We start from the raw sequence: 22,689 nt of genomic DNA, 5'->3' as shown, positions 1-22,689 counted from the left end.
GGGAGCCCCTCCCACTAAAACCACTCTGTGTGGGGAACATGAGAGGCAGAGGTGAGATGACCATCTCTAACTGTCCATGACTCTTCTCCATGTCACAGCTCAGCACTCACATCACTGCTCCATCATTATTCACAGGAATCAACCTGGACCTCCACCCAGCTCTGTGTCCTTAAAGAGTGACCGGTCTAAAGATGAAGCCATTGAATTTAAAAAGGGGCAGACCTCTGCTGCATACAGGTGAGCTGTTAGCACCATGAATTCTATGATGTCAGTTCAGTGTCTGATTGAAATGTTGATGATTTTTTTTATTTATTTAATCTTTCATGGTTTCTAAATTGCATCTCTGTAGGAGACCACTGGCTCAAAGGACATACAAGAAAAAACAAGGAACTAAATGTAAACATGAACCTGAACCCAGCTCTGTGTCCTTAAAGAGTGACGCGTCTAAAGATGAAGCCATTGAATTTAAAAAGGGGCAGACCTCTGCTGCATACAGGTGAGCTGTTAGTAACGTGAAGAATTTGAGAGGTGTCTTAATGCATGCTCAATCATCCAGGTAAATAAATCCCCAAAGTTGATTCTGTTCATCTTGACATAGAGTTTTCAGTGGGAGAAAGGATGCTGAATGGATGATAGGGACAAGTGGATGAGAAATGTGTCTGACAGCCAACTGACTCAAACAGAGACAAACAACAGAGGCTTGAACTTTCCTGTGACGCTGATACTAATCCCGCTAATGGAACTGATCACAGCCATAGAAACAGCAAAACAGAAACAGCCCACATAATCCAACATCAACACGAAGGATAGGAATGCACTCACAACAATTAGTATTGACAACAACAACATTATCATCCTTGCGGCAGACAAGGGTATGTTGCTAAACCAGAAAGACTGAAGCAGTTAGAACAAGACAAAGCTATTGAATTGTTTAAACAAAATCAGGCAGGTGCATAAATTTGGGCAATGTTGTCATTTTATTGATTCCAGTCCCTGCACTGGCCCCACAGCATGATGGAACCACCACCATATTTTAATGTAGGTAGCAGTTGTTTTTCTTGGAATGCTGTGTTGTTTTTCCTCCATGCATAACACCCCTTGTTATGCCCAAATAACTGAACTTTAGTTTCATCAGTCCACAGCACCTTATTCCAGAACGAAGCTGGCTTGTCCAAATGTGCTTTAGCATATCTCATGCGGCTCAAGGTTTTGGGAATCTTGTCAAAGTTGAGGGACACATGGATTCCACTCAGTATCAGCAGATTCTGGAGACCAATGTCCAGGAATCAGTGACAAAGCTGAAGCTGCGCCGGGGCTGGATCTTTCAACAAGACAACGACCTGAAACACTGCTCAAAATCCACTGAGGCATTCATGCAGAGGAACAAGTACTGAGATGGCCATCTCAGTCCCCAGGCCTGAATATTATTGAAAACCTGTGGTGTGAGTTAAAGAGAGCTGTCCATGCTCGGAAGCCATCAAACCTGAATGAACTACAGATGTTTTGTAAAGAGGAATGGTCCAAAATACCTTCAGCTATGATCCAGACTCTCATTGGAACCTACAGGAAGCGTTAAGAGGCTGTAATTTCTGCAAAAGGCGGATCTACTAAATATTAATTTCATTTCCTTTTTTTGTGGTGCCCAAATTTATGCACCTGCCTGATTTTGTTTAAACAATTATTGCACACTTTCTGTACATCCAATAAACTTCATTCATCAACTTCAATATATTTAACTGACATTTTTATTTTTTTATTGTGACAACCAAAGATTTATACAGGGAAATAATGACTATTAACCAGGTTGCCCAAACTTTTGCATCCCACTGTAAATATGTTGCAGCACCAATCTGGTGAAATGTTCTGTACAACCAAAGGATGGCACTAAACACAAGTTTAACTCTAACATCTCGGACAGTGTTAAATCTAGGACAGTATTTAGAGCAGAGCTCTGACAAAAGAAGTCAAGAGCTCTGAAGAATTAAACACCACATATAAAAATACGCTTAATCACAGGCAAAACTAATTCAACAGGCACAAAGAAATCATAAAGGAACTTGTATTCAAAATATCAGCTGGACACACTACAAGCTCCAATTTGCTTTTGATGTCAGAATAGCCAGCAGATTGGCTGAACACCTAAATATAGTTTAAGAATTAATTTCTATTCACGAGAAGCATCTATGTGTCTTTTCTGGTTTTTGTCTCTCTGGGGACAGATTTCATGTGGACTAACTCTTCATGATTCCTCCACAGTGTGGATCAGGAGAGCTCAGAGGTTCCCAGTGGTCAATCTGCCCAGCAGCATCAAACACACCTGGACTCCATATTTATGGTCTGTACATGTACAACAACTACTTTTACATGTATGGAGTTCAGTCATCACCATGCTGCTCTTTGTACACCATAGGAATGTCAGTACGTCCAAAATGAATCGGATGTTTGGCTCCATGATTTCAGTCTGATTGGGTCATTCATAAAGTATTTTGTTCCAGTTGCTGGAGGACAACATCATCAATTTTGTGAAGAACGAGCTTAAGAAAATACAGAAGGTTCTGAGTCCAGGTTACCCAGAATGCTTAGAGAGTCAGAGGGAGGATGAGGAGGAGCAGAGGAGGAGCAGCAGAGAGGCGTTTGTGAAGATCACCCTGGACTTCATGAGAAGAATGAAGCTTGATGAGCTTGCTGACCGTCTGCAGAGCAGTAAGTGGATTTCACTAAAGATCTAAGTTGCTGGTGTTCAATAGAGAATTTACTAATTTCAAAATACATAGACCAACACATAACAATGATGATATATGGAATTTAAATTGTCTATTCGTTTTGTTAAAACAGTAAACAGTACCTTATGTTGTACTCTTTTTTTGTTTTGTTTTTTCTTTGAAAACTTCAAGCTGCCATTTGTCCTCACAAACTTAAATCTACACTAAAGGAGAGGTTCCAGTGTGTGTTTGAGGGGATCGCTAAAGCAGGAAACCCAACCCTTCTGAATCAGATCTACACAGAGCTCTACATCACAGAGGGAGGGACTGCAGAGGTCAATGAAGAACACGAGGTCGGACAGATTGAAACAGTATCCAAGAAACAAGACAAACCAGAAACATCAATCAGAGAAGAAGACATCTTTAAAGCCTCACCTGGAAAACTTGAATCAATCAGAACAGTGCTGACAAAGGGAGTGGCTGGTATTGGGAAAACAGTCTTAACACAGAAATACACCCTGGACTGGGCTGAAGACAAAGCCAACCAGGACATCCAGTTCATATTTCCATTCACTTTCAGAGAGCTGAATGTGCTGAAAGAGGAAAAGTTCAGCCTGGTGGAACTTGTTCATCACTTCTTTACTGAAACCAAAGAAGCAGGAATCTGCAGGTTTGAAGACTTCCAGGTCGTGTTCATCTTTGATGGTCTGGATGAGTGTCGACTTCCTCTGGACTTCCACAGAACTACAATCATAACTGACCCCAGAGAGCCCACCTCAGTGGATGTGCTGCTGATAAACCTCATCAGGGGGAAACTGCTTCCCTCTGCTCACCTCTGGATAACCACACGACCTGCAGCAGCCAATCAGATCCCTCCTGACTGTGTTCACAGGGTGACAGAGGTGAGAGGGTTCACTGACCCACAGAAAGAAGAGTATTTCAGGAAGAGATTCAGAGATGAGGAGCAGGCCAGCAGGATCCTTTCTCACGTCACGACATCACGAAGCCTCCACATCATGTGCAACATCCCAGTCTTCTGCTGGATCACTGCTACAGTTTTGGAGAATGTGCTAAAAACCAGAGAGGGAGGACGGCCACCCAAGAACCTGACTGAGATGTACATCCACTTCCTGGTGGTTCAGGCCAAAGTGAAGAAGCTCAAATTTGATGGAGGGACTCAGATAGATCCACACTGGAGTCCAGAGAGCAGGATTATGATTGAGTATCTGGGAAAATTGGCTTTTGATCATCTGCAGAAAGGAAACCTGATCTTCTATGAATCAGACCTGACAGAGTGTGGCATCGATATCAGTGCAGCCACAGTGTTCGCAGGAGTGTTCACACAGACCTTTAAAGAGGAGAGAGGACTGTACCAGGACAAGGTGTTCTGCTTCATCCATCTGAGTGTTCAGGAGTTTCTGGCTGCTCTTCATGTCCATCTGACCTTCATCAACTCTGGAGTCAATCTGCTGGAAGAACAAAACACCTCGCAGAAGTCTGAAACAACAGAATCTTCAGCGACTCAGTTCTACCAGAGTGCTGTGGACAAGGCCTTACAGAGTCCAAATGGACACCTGGACCTGTTCCTCCGCTTCCTCCTGGGATTTTCACTGCACACCAGTCAGACTCTCCTACAAGGTCTGCAGACACAGACATGTACAGAAGATAGTTCAAAGACCAATCAGGAAACCGTCCAGTACATCAAGAAGAAGCTCAGTGAGAATCAGTCTGGAGAGAAAAGCATCAATCTGTTCCACTGTCTGAATGAACTGAATGATCGTTCTCTAGTGGAGGAGGTCCAGCAGTACATGAGCTCAGGAAGTTTCTCCATACGTAATCATTCCCCTGATCAGTGGTCAGCTCTGCTTTTAATCTTAGTCTCATCAAAAAAAGATGCAGTCCCAAAGACATTTTCTTCAGAGGACGCTCTTCTGAAGCTGCTGCCAGAGGTCAATGCCTCTAATAAATCTCTGTAAGTAAATATGTGCTGATGCCTTTATTTGGTAAATGTTTATTCTAGTTAACATAATTCAGGTGTGCACAGTTTGAAAAAACTGTAATGGTGCAGGGGTTCAAAAAATATATAAAACATTTACATTGTCATCAGTACTCAATCCAACTGTTAATGCATATGAAGCAGCAACGATTTTGTCAGCATTTCTGACAAAAAAAAACAAAAACGTAGGTGCAGTTGTTGTTAAAGTAATGTCCAGACCCACCCTGTAGTGAATACATAAGTGCTAAACATCAACTCTTCAAAAACAAATACAAAAACAGAAAAAAATAATCACACATTTTGTTTATACCAACACCACATAGAATAAACCAGTGTTCTGTTACTGCACTGTTCTCTCTTCACTTCTACCTCATTTCCAAAATGCTGCTCTTCTACAGTCGGCCTTGCTTGTACAATCACCCGAATTTCACCAGCTGCTGGTGAACTTAATCATTTTCCTCATGTTGCTTGTGGGTTAGGGTTGCCAGTTCTAAGTATAATATCTCGCTGTCTTTATTTTCTACAACTTTGTCTCATTTCCCTCGCCCTTGATTCCTCTACACTGCTTAGTCCTGTCCTCCCTTTCAGTCTTTGTTGTGGTTTTTTATTCAGTTTCATATTTCATTTCTTACTGACGTCTATCAGTCAGTGAATTGCTTGCTCTTTTAGTGTGTATGTCCTCTGCACCCTGCACTTTGGGTCAGTCCTGTTCCACAAATGGTGCGATTCGTGACAGATTGTGACAGAATGCCATGACCAGTATGGACCTGTGAAAAAGTACAATTAACACTGTGGAAAATAAGGCACTAGACTGCTGAATTTATCCTGCTCCTCTGTGGATGACCCTCATGTAAGGATTTTGGTAATTGATCTGCTTCTGCAGGAATAATTGCCAAGAAGTCTTTACTGCTCCAACCTCCCAGCCTTGTCCCAATTACCTAACTTTGGAGCCTTGTGTGGAGATCATACTCTCTATCTGCACTCCTCAAACCCTAGTTGGTGCTAGGACTCTCTCTCTTCCTGTTTCCTCTGGACCTGGGTTGTTCTGCTTAAGCCAACACATTACCAAAGTCATGTGAAGGAGTGGTATTGCTCCATGTGTTGGAGCTAACAACCCCAGAAATTTAGCTTCATATTCATAAACTAGCTAATCCCGAGGCTGCTCTTCCTGGGCCTTAGCTAGTTGCCACATAAGCCCATAAGTAAACTTTTAATCATCCTTCAGATGACTTGACAATGGTCTATCTTTAGACCAGCAACTTCATCATGGTTGGCTGTGTGCTGTGATGTTGTGCTGAGAAGCCATGCTGCCAGACCATCACTGAGCCTCCTTATTGTTTGTGTGCATTGGTTCTACCTCATGCACCTTTTTCTCAGTGTTCAGAGGATCTATGGCCTGATTTGGCTTCAGAATGTCATACATAGAGGTTCCACTATCATGTTATATATTTTGGTTTATTAGACTAATTTGGTTCACTTACAATCTTCTCATTCCAAAAAATCTGATCTTCATTTCTAATGCATAAACTTTAATCAGCAGAATGTAACTACATCATCCTCTGATGTCAGTAACCATTTCTTGATTTTTTTAAAGTTTGTGGGAAACTTGTGTAAAAAGCATGTATAAAAAGATCCATTGAAAAATTATATAAATGAACCTTGTATGTTTTGGACAACAATATATGAAAGTAATGAGAAAGTGGCCACTTTCATGAGTAAATCATATAAGCCTTATATGATTCAGTATATGCAGCAAGCTAAAGCTGATGCAAGTCTTTTATCATTTTTTCCTATTTCTTTTAATAGTTTAATAGTTTAATTATTTATATAGCACATTTAATTACAACAGGAACGTTGACCAAAGTGCTGTACAAGAATACAACATACCTAATAAAACAACTTAGAGTATTAAAAACAAACACCAAATATGAATTAACAAATAACTCTCATGCTGTATTAAAAGCCAGTACATAAAAATGCGTTTTAAGATAAGATTTAAAAAGATTGACAGTGGGAGCCTGTCTGATGTGTAGGGGTAAATTATTCCACAGCTTAGGCGCTACGACTGCAAATGCTCGATCACCTCTAAGAACCAGCCTCGACCTTGGTACAGCTAAAAGCAAAAGATCACTTGATCTAAGAGATCTAAGGGGGGTATAAGTCTGCAAGAGGTCAGACAAATACCCGGGAGCCTGTCCATTCAGGGCTTTGTAAGTCAACAATAAAATTTTAAAATTAATTCTGAAGCGGACAGGGAGCCAATGAAGGGAGGCAAGCACCGGGGAAATGTGTTCACATCTTTTAGTACGTGTCAGAAGACGAGCTGCAGCATTCTGGACCAACTGCAGCCTTGCCAGGCAGGTCTGGCTAACTCCAGCATATAAGGAGTTACAGTAGTCCAGCTGGGATATAATGAAAGCATGAATCGCCCGTTCAAAGTTTTTAAAAGATAAAAATGATCTCACCTTAGATAAAAGCCTCAGTTTGAAGAAAGACCGCTGTACGACTGAGCTAATTTGTTTTTCAAAGGGGAAATTGCTGTCAAATATAACCCCCAAATTTTTGGCATGCGATTTGACAAAAGGCTCAAGACTGTGTAGGTTAAAATTAGAAGTGTTGAGATTGCCGCTTGGTCCAAAAATTATCACTTCGGTTTTGTTCTCATTGAAGTTAAGGAAATTAGAGGCCATCCAGTATTTAACTTCACCGAGACACTGAAGTAAGGGTTCTAGTGAGCCAGGACTGTTTCCCTTCAGTTGAAGATAGATCTGAGTATCATCGGCATATGAATGAAAACAAATGTTATATTTTCTAAAAATTAGACCTAAAGGCAGCATATAAATGGAAAACAATATTGGCCCCAGTATAGATCCCTGGGGAACACCACAAGTAAGGGGAGCTGAGGAAGAAATAAAACCGCCAAAACTCACAGAGAAGGTCCTGTCAGACAGGTATGACCTGAACCACTCTAATGAGGTGCCCTTTACGCCACAATACTCCAACCGTGTGATTAAGATGCTGTGGTCAACAGTATCGAAGGCAGCGGTCAGATCTAAAAGCAGAAGCACAGCTGAGTCACCTGAGTCAGTGGCTAATAAAAGATCATTAAGAACTTTTAAAAGTGCAGTTTCTGTGCTATGAAGAGCTTTAAAACCAGACTGAAACCTCTCAAGAACATTGTGTCCATTTACAAAAGATTGCAGCTGAACAAACACAATCTTTTCCAAAATTTTCGACAGGAAGGGGAGCTTTAAAATAGGCCTGAAGTTAGTGAGGACGGAGGAGTCAAGATTAGGTTTTTTAAGTACAGGCTGTACAACAGCATGTTTAAAACAGGCTGGCACAACACCTGAGCTAAGGCTGCTATTACAAATAGCTAAAATGTCAGAACTGACAACCTTAAAAGTCTTTTTTAGAAGACGTGTTGGAATAATGTCATTTGGACACGATGATGTCTTTGTGCCACCACATACTTCCTCCACCTGATCAAGACACACAGGCTCAAACTGATCAAAAACAGCAGAGCAAGTGAATATTTTAGAAGCGTCATGTGAAGGCAGGGTGATCATAGATCGAAGCTGTGTTATCTTATTGATAAAAAACTGCAAGAACCTTTAACAGGTGTCTGGGGAATTATTAATACAAGAAGCTGGGGAAATATTCAGGGCAGAGTCAATAATTGAAAAAAGAACCCGAGAATTATTGGAGCTATTCTCAATAACATTAGAAAAAAACCTAGACTTCTCTGCTTTTACGATGTCCTGATACCTGTACAGACTGTCTCTCAACATGAGAAAGGACACCTGGAGCCCATCTTTTTTCCACTTACGTTCAGCCTTCCTGCACTCTCGTCTGGCTGAACGAGTGGCCTTATTTATCCATGGGTCTGGTCGTGGTTTCGAGTTTATAGTTTTAAAAGGAGCGACCTCATCAAGGACAGTTTTGCATTTATCATAAAAATTAACTGTCATTTCCTCGGTACCAGAGCCAAGGGGAGATCTTAAATTTTTTTTTAAAAGCAATAGAAAATTGTTCTGTTGTAGATTGGTTAAAAACACGACAACGACGTGTTGAAATAAGAGGTGTAAAATGGCGGAGAGATAAAAGTATGTCAAACACAACAGGGCAGTGATCAGAAAAAACAGCATCACATATTTCCATGTTTAGGACCGGTAACCCTAAAGACAGCACAAGATCCAATGTATGACCCTGTTTCTGGGTTGGCCCAGACACAAGTTGAGCAAGACTGAAGGAGTCTATCAAACTTAAAAAGTCTCTGGCCAGCGAATTGGAGGGACAACACACATGAATATTAAAATCTCCAACAATTAAGAGTCGATCGTAGTTTGGCACAGTTCCAGCTAAGAAGTTTGAAAAGTCTTGGATAAAATCCTTGTGATATTTTGGAGGTCTGTATACAGCTGCAACGAGTGTCGAGCGGGGATGCCCCAATTCAAACGCCAGAAGTTCAAAACTAGAATACGAGTCAGTTAAGAGTTGTTTGCAAGAGAGCTTCTTCCTAAAAGCAGCTGCCACTCCACCACCACGCCCAGTCATCCTCGGCACATTAAGATACTCACAGTCATGCGGTAAAAGTTCAATAAAACAGCTGGACTCACCGACTCTCTGCCAAGTTTCCGTTAAAAGCATTAGATCCAGTTCCCGATCGGTAAAAAAGTCCTTAAGAATAAAAGTTTTATTTGCTAGCGATTGTGCATTAACAAGACTTAATCTCAGAGGTACAGGTGGCTGAGCGGCCGATGTGGGTGCCCGACCTATCGGCCGTAGATTCTGAGGGTTTGCTCCACCTGAGCGAAGACCGGGGGGACGCTGGCGCGGGGTTATTGTCGTAAGTCCGATAACAGGTGTCAGGCAAGTGTAAGCCATGTCCAGAGAGTGCCAGTAGTTGACGCGGTCAAATCCAGTCGGGATAGGGTGAGGTATTTTTCGAAGTTGTGTCCAGGTAGCCTTCATTCTCACCAATAAGCCACTGCATTTCCCACGGCGTCTACGGCGCCCTCTCAGTTGAGGTAGTGCCGGAACGCAACGCAGACAAGCTGGAACTCCTGACAGGAGTGGTGGGGAGAAGGTTCCCTGATATCGACGATTGCAATAAAGAGTTTTTAATTGAGGGGATCTTAAAGCCAGCAGCATTTGGCGATCATATACAAGCAGAGAGTTAGCATGTTGTAAAACAAAGTAAAAATAAAACACTAGTACAAACAGAATCAGACGGCAAGCCGTACACACTGGCGCCATCTTGAAAATAACACATTTCTTTTCTATATGGGTTGTCAACAACTCGGCCAGCAGGTGTCAGAAACTGTGGCAGAGCCACCTCAAAGGATGCTTTACTCTAAAGCTAAAATAAATAAATAAAACTAATTCACATACAAATATATTTTACTTGCTGCTTTACTTTTGGTTTTTCCTGAGAACAATAATTTTCCTCTTAAGTTGACATTTTGGATAATTTTCTTCATGTACACATTTTAATCAGGACACTGTTTTTATAAATTGGTTTAGTTTAATGACAAACTGCATTACTTTTTCAGACTGAGTCTCTGTAACCTGTCAGAGACAAACTGTGAAGCTCTGTCCTCAGTCCTCAGCTCCCAGACCTCCAATCTCAGAGAGCTGGGCATGAGTAACAGCAACCTGCAGGATTCAGGAGTGGAGACTCTGTCTGATGGACTGAAGAGTCCACAGTGTAAAACTCTCAGGTCAGATCAAAAGAGATATATATCTCATTATATATCTAACTGTCACAATAAAAAATCAAGAGGACAAAATAGCACAATCAGTTGTTAAATGTCATAGTTCTTTACTCCTGATTACTTTTTACCAGTATTTTTGTTTGTTGTTGTTGTTGTTTTTCAGAGTGATGGGCTGTAAACTCTCAGACAGAAGCTGTGAAGCTTTGTCCTCAGTTCTTAGTTCTCAGTCCTCTAGTTTGGGAGAGCTGGACCTGAGTAACTCCGATCTCACGGGAGTGAAGCTTCTTTGTGATGGACTAAAAAATCCAAACTGTAAACTAAATACTCTTAGGTCAGACCAAACTATATATTTGTTTTCATCATCTGACAGAATTAATAATTATTTTTTTTAAGCCAAAGGAATGACTGGGTCCAGAAAAATACAGGATTAGATCTTGCTAAAATAATAATACAGCATTTCACTTTAACAAAAAGGTTATTTTTTTCATGTTTGTTAATCTGTTATTTTTCAGACTGAGTCACTGTAAACTCTCAGAGAGACATTGTGAAGCTCTGTCCTCAGTTCTCAGCTCCCAGTCCTGCAGTCTGAAAGAGCTGGACCTGAGTAACTCTGACCTGAAGGATTCAGGAGTGAAGCTTCTGTCTGATGGATTAAAGAGTGCAAACTTTAAACTGGAAACTCTCAGGTCAGGTTTCAACCTTTTGCACTGATTATCATTTAAAATCTATATTCAATTGTCCTATAAAAAAGTGAACCTTTAACGAATTTTATTAGACTTTAAATTATTGTTTGAGATTTTTCAGAGTCACCTTTCTTTAGTGATGTATTCAAAGAAAATTACACGGCGCTGGTAAAGTTAAAGATTTAGGATCATTTGTCCATATTATATTTTTATTAAGGAAATAACCAAAATCAGATTTGTAGGGGTTTATTATTTTTCTTAATGCAGAATAATCTATCTATTAATGCCACATCTCCAGATGAAACCTTAAGAAACTATACATTTTAACGCTCTATTCCCCAATAAAGCTCTCATAAAGGAGGATTATAATAGAATTCTAACAGAAATCTGATGAGCGGCATAATCAATTAAATATAGCTTTAAAAGCACACTGGATAATGTTGGTTATGAGTTTGTTTTCATTTAGAATGTCCTTGAACGTGGATTGAAAATAAATATGTAGAACTGCTTGCTTTCATTTGTGCACCATTTCTAAAATTAAAAACATCCTGTCTTAGAGTTATGCTGAAAGCCTATTTCATGTATTTACTAATTGTGGGTTGGACTACTGCATGAGGTAGTGAAGAACTAGTCAGGGAAGCAGTACGGCATAGATAGACAAATGGATGAACTGAAAAGAAACTGTTCTGGAAAGCAAGACTTAACCCCGACACAACTTGAGGTCAAATTAAAATTGCTTAAATTAGTGCTGATCTCATTCCCCACCTCTCACCATATGACTGCTGGGATAGGCTTCAGAATTCCATTCTACCCTGAATTGGATAAGTGGAAGGCAATGGAAGGATATTCTTCAGCACCATTTCATTTGTAGGCCACACTCAATCCGTCTAGTTCGTTCAGAAGCATGAAATGATGCATAAAGCATCTTTGTTATAATAATAGTGTATACTTTATTGAGCCTCATGGAGAATTTCCTCTCTGCATTTAACCCATTCACTCAGTGGGGAGCAGTGTGTAGAGATGGTACCTTGCTCAGGGGTACCTCAGGGTTGCCGTTCAGTGGATTCAATCCCCCGACCTCCACCCCTGACCGTGGGGCCACCACTCTACCTACTGAGCTATCTCTGCCCAGTGTGAGCGTGCACAGATGCTGAATCAGAAAGTCTGAGTTAACAGAGAAATTAGTCATCTCTGACTGGGATTTTCGGATTTGTTAAACCAGCTAACACAAAGAAAGCCTGGCTATGTTTAACTTGCTGTGGAACCAGCTCCCAGTTTAAGTTCAGGAGATCGACACCCTCTAAGATCAGCATCAAACTTTACTTTGTGATGAAGCTCAGTTCAAGCTGAATTAGTCGACACTGTATCATCCCTTAGTTATGCTGCTTTAGGGTCAGGCTTTTAGTAGAGTTCCCATGATGCTCTGCTTTCTTCTCCATTCCCCTATTTTCACCTCTGATGCTTTTAAGTGCCACTGGTGCATGTGCTTATCTCTCTCCTTAGTTTGTATTTTGTTTATTGTTATTTTTTTGTCTAAATAAATTATGTATAGATAAAGCAAAATCAAATTGATTTTCTATCCATTCAATTTAATTTAGCTTTATTTATACACAAAGATATTTAATAATGTTATTGTACCTGAAATACAGAAAATCATTGCTCACAGACGGATTGTTGTTTTGTGTGTCTGCGGTCTGTCAGGCTGTCTGATCACAGAGGAAGGCTTTACTTCTCTGGCCTCAGCTCTGAGCGACAACCCCTCCCATCTGAGAGAGCTGGACCTGAGCTACAATCATTCAGGTGACTCAGGAATGAAGCTGCTCTCGGCTGGATTGAAGGATCCAGGCTGGACACTGGACACTCTCAGGTATGGAGGGAATGTCTGATAGAGGAGGAAGAGCTGGAAACATTTCCTGTGTCCTTCACTCACTTCCTGTTTGTTTCATACACACGTCACATGAAACAATCCATAAAGGATAGGTGGTCTCCAGGGAGACCAACATATCTCAGTATTATTAACAGTTCAGATTATTTATCCCAGAACACAACAAACACTGGAACCAGGTGGAACTGTTGGCCTAGCTTTATCAAAAGAATAAAATCATTATTCTATTTTAGAAACTGAGAACTACAGGGAGATGTTCTCTGTAGACTAAAAGAAAAGCAGCCCTGCAGTAAGGGATGTATGTGTTTCTACTGCTTTTCATAGAGGTCATAAATTTAAAAAAAAAAAGATTTTAAAAGCCAATACATAATATACAATAATGGAACTGGAAACAGTCCAATGTCTTGACACAAAGTGAATCATCCAGGTAAGTAAATCTCCAAAATATGATTCCACTGATCAATGACCATGAGTATCACTCACAGACAGTTGGGGAATGGCTGCAATCACAGCATTGTAAGATAGTGACAGATTAGGCCCCCTCCTTGATTCATAGATGGTCCTTCCCTTTTCACGTAAATGGCCTCCTTGACTCCGCGCTCAAACCAGCGTTCCTGCATGTCCAGGATGTGTACATCCTCATCCTCCTTACAACCCAGTAGAAAAGTTAATGTGGAGAAGAGCCCAGTGAAAGCTGTAGAGGCAGGAAGGAAGTGAAAAAAGTGAAGCATGGTGGGATCAAAAATGTAACACAGCAGTAAAGGACAGAAACAGTATTCAGAGATCTAAAAAGAAGCACAATATAACAAAGATCATCACATTGAAATGTTAAATCTGAAATATCCTGGAGAAGAAGATGGTTTAAAGCAGCTCTTAAATCCATGAACATTACTTCCTGTGGGAAGGATCATGATGCTACATCATGATGAAGCATTTTGAGAGTGAAGGACTGAATATTCTGCTGCTCTTCTACAATAGAATATGGCAGGACATGAACTATTCAAAAACAAATACATGGTTCAATGTTTGTGCGACACAGGCAGACATTTTTCTGTGTGCATGCGTAGAAATGTGGAATCAGAAAATGAAAAATTTTCAGGTGGCATTAAAACAAATGAAAACAATCACTCAGAGGGCAGACTGACACAGAGTGGAGAAAAACAGGTGGCAGCAAAGGCAGGGAGGTGTCCTTTCCAGCTAAACAGAAGAGGAATATAAAGATAATGAAGGTCACAGTTTGAATCAGTCATATTTCATTCAATACAGTGGTGTACTGACAGATCCAGGATCAGTCGAAATCATCATCAGTTTGATCCACATATGAATTGAAGTGAATTTGTAAAAATGTTGGAGTGTTCCTTCATCAGTGTCTAATAGTGTGTGTATGAGAGCCATGTAATGTCCATGTGTGCATGCTGACTGTGTTGGTCTGACCCCCTCCTCCTTTCAGGGTGGAGCCTGCTGGAGAACAATGGTTGAGACCAGGTCTGAGGAAGTGTAAGTGTGTTTTTAATGGGATTCATGAAAAAAAAAGCAGCAAACATTCAACCATCTTCAAACTGTCACATCACTCATTCACATCTCTGATGTCAGGAGTCATCATCAAAGTGTCAATCAATGAACAGATGATGGATCAATAACTGCAGCTGGATTGTGTTTGTTCTCTCCATCAGATTCCTGTCAACTCACAATCGACACAAACACAGTAAACAGACACATTAAACTGTCTGACAACAACAGGAAGATGACACATGTGGAGGAGGTTCAGTCATATCCTGATCATCCAGACAGATTTGATTATTTTTATCAGCTGATGTGTAGTACTGGTCTGACTGGTCGCTGTTACTGGGAGGTCGAGTGGAAAGAAACGGTTGAGATATCAGTGAGTTACAGAAGAATCAGAAGAAAAGGAGACAGTTATGACTGCGTGTTTGGATGGAACGATCATTCCTGGGCTCTTGTCTGCTCTGAAGATGATCCTCATTATGTCATGCACAATAACAAAGTGACACCAATCTCCTCCTCCTCCTCCTCCTCTGTCTCTAACAGAGTAGCAGTGTATGTGGACTGTCCTGCTGGCACTCTGTCCTTCTACAGAGTCTACTCTGACACTCTGATCCACCTCCACACCTTCAACACCACATTCACTGAAACTCTTTATCCTGGGTTTGGGTTCAATCCTGGTTGCTCAGTGTGTCTGTGCTGAGTTGAGTGTAAAGAGTTTCCTTCTGTTAGAGAAACACTCTGACTGTTGAACAGTTCAGTCTGTACATTTCTGTCTGTTTCACTCACAAACACGTTTTCAGATTCATGGATTCAATCAGTTGATGTTTTAAACTGTTCTAAATGATTCCTTGTAAACTTCTTCCTCTTCAGTCCTTTAGCAAACAAATGTTAACATGTAGATATTTGACTAAGATGAATCATTCCATCTGAATGCAGTGAATGTGAACTTTGATATTTAGGAAATGAACATTTTTCCTCATTATCTTACAATATTAGAATATTTCAAATCAATCAAATATATTTGAAATGTCAGATATAAAATCAAATTCTTGAAATGTTTGTTCCAGTCTGTAAAACGTGTACCATAAGATGTGCACTTCAGGAAAACTGAGTGGAATACATGAAGCTCTATCTTTAATGTTAATCTTAAATCCAAAAATCAAAATCCTGCTCCTCACATACAAGGTCTTAAATAATCAGGCCCCATCTTATCTTAATGACCTTGTAGTACCATATCACCCTATTAGAGCACTTCGCTCTCGCTCTGCAGGCCTACTTGTTGTTCCTAAAGTATTTAAAAGTAGAATGGGAGGCAGAGCCTTCAGTTTTCAGGCCCCTCTTCTGTGGAACCAGCTTCCAGTTTGGATTCAGGAGACAGACACTATCTCTACTTTCAAGATTAGGCTTAAAACTTTACTTTTTGCTAAAGCATATAGTTAGGGCTGGACCAGGTGACCCTGAATCCTCCCTTAGTTATGCTGCAATAGACGTAGGCTGCTGGGTACTGAGTGTTTCTTCTTCATTCACCATGTTTATATATACAACTCTCTGCCTTTAATTATGAGCTACTGTATTATTGTCTTTACCTTACAATAGAAGATGTAAATATAAAGCACCTTTAGCTGACTGCTGTGCTATATGAATAAAATTGAACTGAAGTAACACTGTAGTGTGTGTGTGTGTGTGCGCGCTTGTCTGTGTGTGTCCTGGAACTACCTGCAGTACTGTAAGACAAATCTGAAAGCTACTGGACCAGTTCTAGGTGGGCAGGAGTGGAGGAACAAAGCACCGTGAAAAGACCAGAACTGGAAACCTTTAAATGAAAAGCTGGCATCTTTAATAAAACACAAACAGAGAAACAAAACCAAATCGGGGACAGTTGAGTAGGTCACGCTTTACCTTCCATAGATAGAGATCATTTTAGTTATCCCAGCTTTGTTCTAAATGACACACCGAGGTTATTCTTTAAGCTTTACTTCTTGATTTACAAATAAGATTTAAACTAAAACCTTCAGCTTCACAATGTCCTGCAGGGCTAATAAAGCCAACTTAGTGCTATGAGTTCATTGAATTTATGCCCACTACTGATCACGATGAGGAGGTTCTGTCTTTGCTTGCATGAGCTCTAAATTCTTCTCAAATCCAATTTGTTGCATTAATGCTTAAACACAGAGTTCCTATAGAAAAATCTAATTTGGCTCAAAACAAGAAAATATCATTAGCATATAACATTAGTCAACAGTCCAAACAATCACCCTTTTAGTTCAGTTCTGTGTCAGTGTGATCAGAAACACAACCCTGCTGATAAAGCAGTATTATGGTAAACACCAAACTGTCTCTTTATGAGCCAATCAGAGCATGTGCTGCTGATCCGGTGGGTGCAGTTGATGCGTCAGGCTCGCCCTCTGTTTCGTGTGTGCGAGTGTCTGTTTCAGCACACATGCATATGGGGAGAGAGGGAAGTCTGAGCCCCGTCCAACGGCTGGAAAGCGAAGGAAAAAAAATGTGCCCGACTTTATATTTACAACACAAAAATCACAATAAAGACTGTGAGGGGAAAAAAAGAAAATGGCAACAGTTTTTCCTATTATCGCTAGCTTCAATGTGACAATAATGCAAGTTCAGTTCATCGAGCAAACTCTGTGTTTAAATATTTGCATGAACTGAAAACACACATCACAGTCTGTGTTGTGTGTCTAGTGGAGTCTAGTTTTAACAAGAGTTTTTACACAGGTTTGTTCAATTGTTTACAGCATGAATGTGACTCATGATGACTTTCTATTTAATCATATTTATTCTTATATTTTGTATTTTATTATTTCCTGTTTTGTTATTGTAACAGTTGTAACCACGGTTACATGTGCGTTTCAGAAATTCCACACAGCATGAAACAGTGTGGAGCGTCCCATCACTTTCTCCTGTTTCCTTCTCATAGTTCCTTTCTTCTGAACTTGGTGTCCCAGGTGATCTTCTCTGTGTGATCCTACATGTGAAGCTGATGAGAGCAGTCTGTAATGTTTCAGCTGCTTTCACTTCATCTTTTCTTTTTTTCAATTCTGCACTCACCTCAACCCAGAAGTTGCCTCACACTTTCTCCTTATCGTCTTTTTGATGGACAGAGTGGTAAAAATTCCCTACTGATGTCATTTTATTTCCATTTCAAAGTCAAAGTAAACTTTATTGTCATCTCTGCTGTATAATTACAGTATATAGAGAGATGAGACGACGAGGCTTGAGCTAGATTTAGTGCAAAAAACAGCAATAAAAGAAGAGTAAGAAATAAATATACACTTTAAGACAAGGGTAAGGTAAAGGAAATAAATATACATTTAAGGTAAAAAGGATCTATAACAGTTCTAAATTTACAATTTACAGTTGAATTAATATTTTTAATGAAAGCTGTTTAACAGCATTATCATTTGAAAATAAGTGACGTACAAACAGAGTGAGCATTTCTGAGTGTGAGCTCACCAACACACACATTTACACTTGGTTTGTCTTCACAGAGTATAACAAACTTCCTGCTGCTGATGTTTCACAATAAAAGAAACAAAAACTGTAAATACATTTGATTGTATTGTGGAAAATGTCTCAATGTGTCCAGTATTAAAATAAGTGTGTATAACTATAACGAGTGTCTAACTTGTATAAGGAGTATTTAGTAAATGTGAATATAACATTTCCATGGTGACGAAGCACCTTCATAACAGCAAAAAAACAAAAAAAAACACCGTTATACCTGAAGTGACATCGCTGAGCAACTAATCCTGCTTCACTGACAGGCTTCTGGACTGTTCCAGAGAAACTATCAGGATCACTGCCCTCCAGTGGTCACTGTCAGTAACAACAACTCTCCACATACAATAATACTGAGCATTTTAGCACTGCTGTTAGTCAGTGTGATAATGACAGTGTTGGGTAAGTTACTTTAAAAAAGTAATTAATTACTAATTACTTAGTCAATATTGTATTTATCTAATTACTGTGTCAGAAAAGTAACTTAATTACTACATAAGTATTTAACTAAATACTTCTTAAAATCCATATAAACCTTGAGTGGACAAACAATAGAAATTCAACTCTTTAAATAATAAATACATTTTTTTAAAGATGGAAACTCTATGCCCGGTATGCCCTATGGCCAGTCCAGCTATGTAGCCTGCAATCATTTTTTAAGCTCACCTTCAGACGCTTTCTGTGCTGCTGAAGTAAAATCAGGTTTTGCTGCTTAGCAGGAGTTGCCGCAGCGTTATCCATGGATGATGAACAAGAATCACTCAGAAGTGTTCGTCTATGCTCTGTGTCAGGCGCTTCAGTAGATTACTCGTGCTATTGACAGCAGCCGATGGTTTTTTCTCTCCAGCACATAGCTTACATATTACTGTAATGTTCTTGTCTGCTTGTTTCGAGACGGGAATATGTCCATGTCATAAAACAACCACAAGCTTCAGCCGAGTCCGACATCTTCCGCTGTAGAATACGACTATGCAGCAAACTGGCGCGAAATGACGTGCAGCTGCACTACAGGGATGTTAAAGCGGCAGAGTTTACTTCTACGTTTAGAAGATAAATTATGGAAGTTAAATAATGATATTCAGCGAGTTTAATTATTTTACAATATAACGCAAGTACAATGTAATTAACTGTAAATTAAAATACCTAAAAATGAACAGTAATTAGTTACTCTACTTTTTCAGTGGAAAAGTAATTTAATTACAGTACTAAGTACGTTACTAAGTAACGCGTTACACCCAACACTGGATAATGACGCTTTATATGTGAACACAGACAATATTAAACTGAAACACTGACATCAGCAGAGAGATACTGACTGATGACGACTTACTGTCCTCAGGTGGTCAAAGTGAGGAACTGCAGTGACAGGTTGCATCCTTAATGAAGAGTTTCCAACCAATACATATATCCCAACAGAGAGCAATAAGAATCATCATTAACACCGGCTTCAATCAAGCGTCTGACTCGCCCTTCATCAAATTAAAAACACTTCAATTTAATGAGCTGCTCAAGCTTCAAACAGTGCAAATTACGTAGAGAGCAAGACGACAATCATGAGGCCAAATATTCAGAATGAGTTTCAAGTCCAATAAAAACATGACGCACTGAGAGGAAACTCCATGTTCAATAAAGCGGCTGTAAGAACCAATAGTAAATATCACAGCATTACACTGCTGCTTGTGTGTGGGCTTCTCCCAGGCACTCTATGCTGTCTCCTTCCAGTCCATCCGTGAACCTGCAGGACCCAGGCCTAATGATGGAGGCAGGTCACATGACTGAGAAGATGAATCAGCTGTTGTAGAAGATGGAGAAACAGGTTGGAGACAGGATGCTGCTCATTCTTTGAGCCTGAGATCAAACATGTCCTGTTGTTCACGTGCTGTCAGCGTGACACAAAGAAACCATGGAAACGACAATGCAGGGCAGCATCTCCATGCAGACAGACAGTCACAGTTTATCTTCTCACCACCAGATGGGGACAAATCAGCTTCAACAGAGCACCAAACTCCTTCACAGTTAACGTTCACTACATGTTAGTTATATTAGAGCTCCGTATTTAAACATCATCAGTTTGTCCAGTTAGATCAATGAACTAACTCGTTGTAAATGGATTCCTTTATGTTCACTATAAAATTTTAAAATGGGCTCATCTCATTGAGGAAGACTCAGAGGAAAGAGGAAAGCGTAAGGAGGAGGAGACAAGGTACTGATGAAAGGAAGCAGAATTGAAGGAGGAGGTGAGTGGAAGATAAAGCAAGGACACAAGGAAATAAGTAAAGGAAGGAGACAACAAAGGAAAAAAGAGGAGGTGAGAAAGAGGGATAAAGAGATAGAAGCTTGATGGAGATAATAGGAAGGAAAGAGAAGATATTGAAGGACTAAAGTAAAGAGGTGTAAGGAGTAAGGAAGGAGGTGGCTCCTCTCCATGACACCATGGCGAGGGCGTTTAGACGTTCTTGTCCTGCATCTCACAGGAACATCTGCTTCTCTTTAAGGTGGAGAAACCTCTGAGCTTCAGCCGGCTCGTTTCCAGTCTGCTGCTTGCCGCCTCGAGCCTCCATTTAAATGGAAAAACATTTGTCGTGGTAGAAAATCATCTTTCCATGTTTGTATTTATTTCACGCAACAACATCCTCAATAACAGAGTCTGAATGAAGGTCAGTTGTTGATGCTGCTTGTTAATTGAATGGTTGGTTTCAGCTCTGCTCTCAGTCTTTACTGCACAGGTGAAGGTAGAAAGTGTGACTGGATCTGTAGACTAGAAACAGAGAAACATGTTGAACATTTGAAGCTTTGCAGTAGAAATGTTCATATTGCAAATACACCAAACAGTGTGTCAGAGCTGATTTGTCAGCAATGTGCTCACACTGGCAGCTAAAACGAGATTTTGTATCTTTACACTTCAACTTGTGAACTTTAGTCTGAGTTAGACTAAGCCTGAGCAGTCAGACGACATATTCTGAAACCGGCCCTCTCACAGTCTTCAGGTGTAGTCCCGCCTCCTTCCAGGAAGCAGCTCATTTGTGTGTCTGTATTCTGAGCTTGGAAGAAAAAAGCGTGTAGACGCATTCTCCTCAGACACAGGAGCACCTTCTACCCACAGCATACTGTTCACTGTAAAAGTGGTCATTAACTTGGCTGTGCAGGAGATAAGAGTAAATCTCTGATTCAGTTCTCTTGTTAAACATGTGCATTGTTGCACTTTCTCGACCAGTCGAGTCCTTCAAATGTGACTTGTTTCCCTTGCTGCCTTGTTGTTGCTTCAATCACTTCAGGCCACTGCATTTTTGCAGCTGAAAATGTCCTGAGAATTCCCCGGGACTTGCCTTCCTTGAGTGTACTGTCATGCTGAAAGTAAGCAAGTGTATTTGGGTCTCAAATTGTGCAAAGAAAAAATTGTTTGTGTCTTTGGCAAAACGATCATTGATGCAAAAGAGTTTTGAGTTGAAATAGCTACTGGGGGATAATTTGATCTGCCTTTTTTAATCTAGTGTGTTTTGGCCTGTAAGAAACTGCACAAGGGCCGTGGCCTCCTGTTTAGGTGTTCTGAAAATTATGTGGTTGTTCACCAACACAGGATAACACGCCAATATCCTGTTCTTTTTATTTCGTGGTTTACACAGTGCATTTTCTCACAGCTGTCACTTTCCATTAAATCAGGCTCAACATAATCCTCCTCATTCATGTTTTCATCATAATGATAATGGGCTTTATTTATCCTGTAGGAAATTGCTTAGTCTTCTGCATTTAACCCATTCAATCAGTGAAGCAGAGTAGACGTTCAGTGACTTTGAACCCCCAACCTTCCGATCATGGGTCAAGCTCCGGTTTATTGGAAACAGCAAGTGCTGGCATGGATCCATCAAGCTACAACACAGCATTAACGCCATCCCCGCAGACAGAGCTGCCAGGAATGCCGAAGAACATCATATTAAGAAGGCCCTGAGTAAATGTGGTTATCCCTGCTGGACATTTGTAAAAGATGCAAAGACACCTATAGAAAGCTCCAGCCGATCCAAGAGAGAACGACAACCGCTGCCTAAGTGAAACCCTGTAGTTATCCCGTATGTGCCACGAGTATCAGAACAGTTGAGACACATTTTCTCTAAACACTGTATCTATGTGGATTTCAAACCCCAAAACACGCTGCGCCAAAAATTGGTCACCCCAATGATCGGGTCCCCCGACACAAACAGAGTAACATAGTGAATATGATTGTTGTTGTTTTTTCTCTATATGTATTATTGTAGGGTCTACCTTACAATACTTGAGGTGACTGTTGTTGTGATTTGGTGCTATATAAATAAAATTGAAATGAATTGAATTGAATATAGTGAATATTAAAAAGTTAGAAAGAGACAAGCACACAAGTCCAAAAGAAGAAGAATCTAATTGAATATTGATTTATTGATCAGCAAATCAAATATCTCAGTGAATATTCACCGAAATATTTGAAGACGAATCAAATGGTGGTTGGATGGTTTGAGTTGAATGGTGTTAATGGAGAAAAAGTATACAGAATAAACTAGAATAATATTAGAGATTTGGATAACAATACTGTGAATACTTAATCAACATTCACACAACTAACAATCCTGAGCTCATCAGTTCCGCTGACACTGACATCTTCAACAGAAACACGTACAGTTTACTCACAATGCCAATGAATGAAAATATACTGTGA

The 22,689-nt window shown here is 40.2% G+C and overlaps 2 protein-coding genes across 6 annotated transcripts in view; one reads left to right on the top strand and one right to left on the bottom strand.

Annotated features, from left to right (window-relative positions):
* LOC100703578 (nuclear factor 7, ovary) overlaps positions 1-22,689 on the bottom strand; it is a 972,198-nt gene that overhangs the window by 655,671 nt on the left and 293,838 nt on the right. The gene's annotated exons all lie outside the window — the stretch shown is intronic.
* LOC109196433 (uncharacterized) lies at positions 12-19,806 on the top strand. The gene is made up of 8 exons (XM_025906051.1): positions 12-51; positions 136-237; positions 350-496; positions 2,257-2,335; positions 2,496-2,703; positions 2,895-3,199; positions 10,279-10,421; positions 19,704-19,806. Exons 4-8 carry the CDS (start codon positions 2,333-2,335, stop codon positions 19,804-19,806), a joined length of 762 nt encoding a protein of 253 aa, XP_025761836.1. The 5' UTR covers positions 12-51; positions 136-237; positions 350-496; positions 2,257-2,332.

The sequence above is a fragment of the Oreochromis niloticus genome, linkage group LG3 (assembly GCF_001858045.2).
Source record: "Oreochromis niloticus isolate F11D_XX linkage group LG3, O_niloticus_UMD_NMBU, whole genome shotgun sequence".
Taxonomy (NCBI): domain Eukaryota; kingdom Metazoa; phylum Chordata; class Actinopteri; order Cichliformes; family Cichlidae; genus Oreochromis; species Oreochromis niloticus.
The sequence above is the reverse complement of the archived record's forward strand: the minus strand, read 5'-3'. Positions and strand labels throughout refer to the sequence as shown.

Coding starts and splice junctions, on each gene's coding strand:
- LOC109196433 (XM_025906051.1), top strand. Junction 3,200..10,278: donor TGGCTGGTATTGGGAAAACA/GTCTTAACACAG, acceptor AACCTGTCAGAG/ACAAACTGTGAAGCTCTGTC. Junction 10,422..19,703: donor CCACAGTGTAAAACTCTCAG/GTCAGATCAAAA, acceptor GGCTTCTCCCAG/GCACTCTATGCTGTCTCCTT.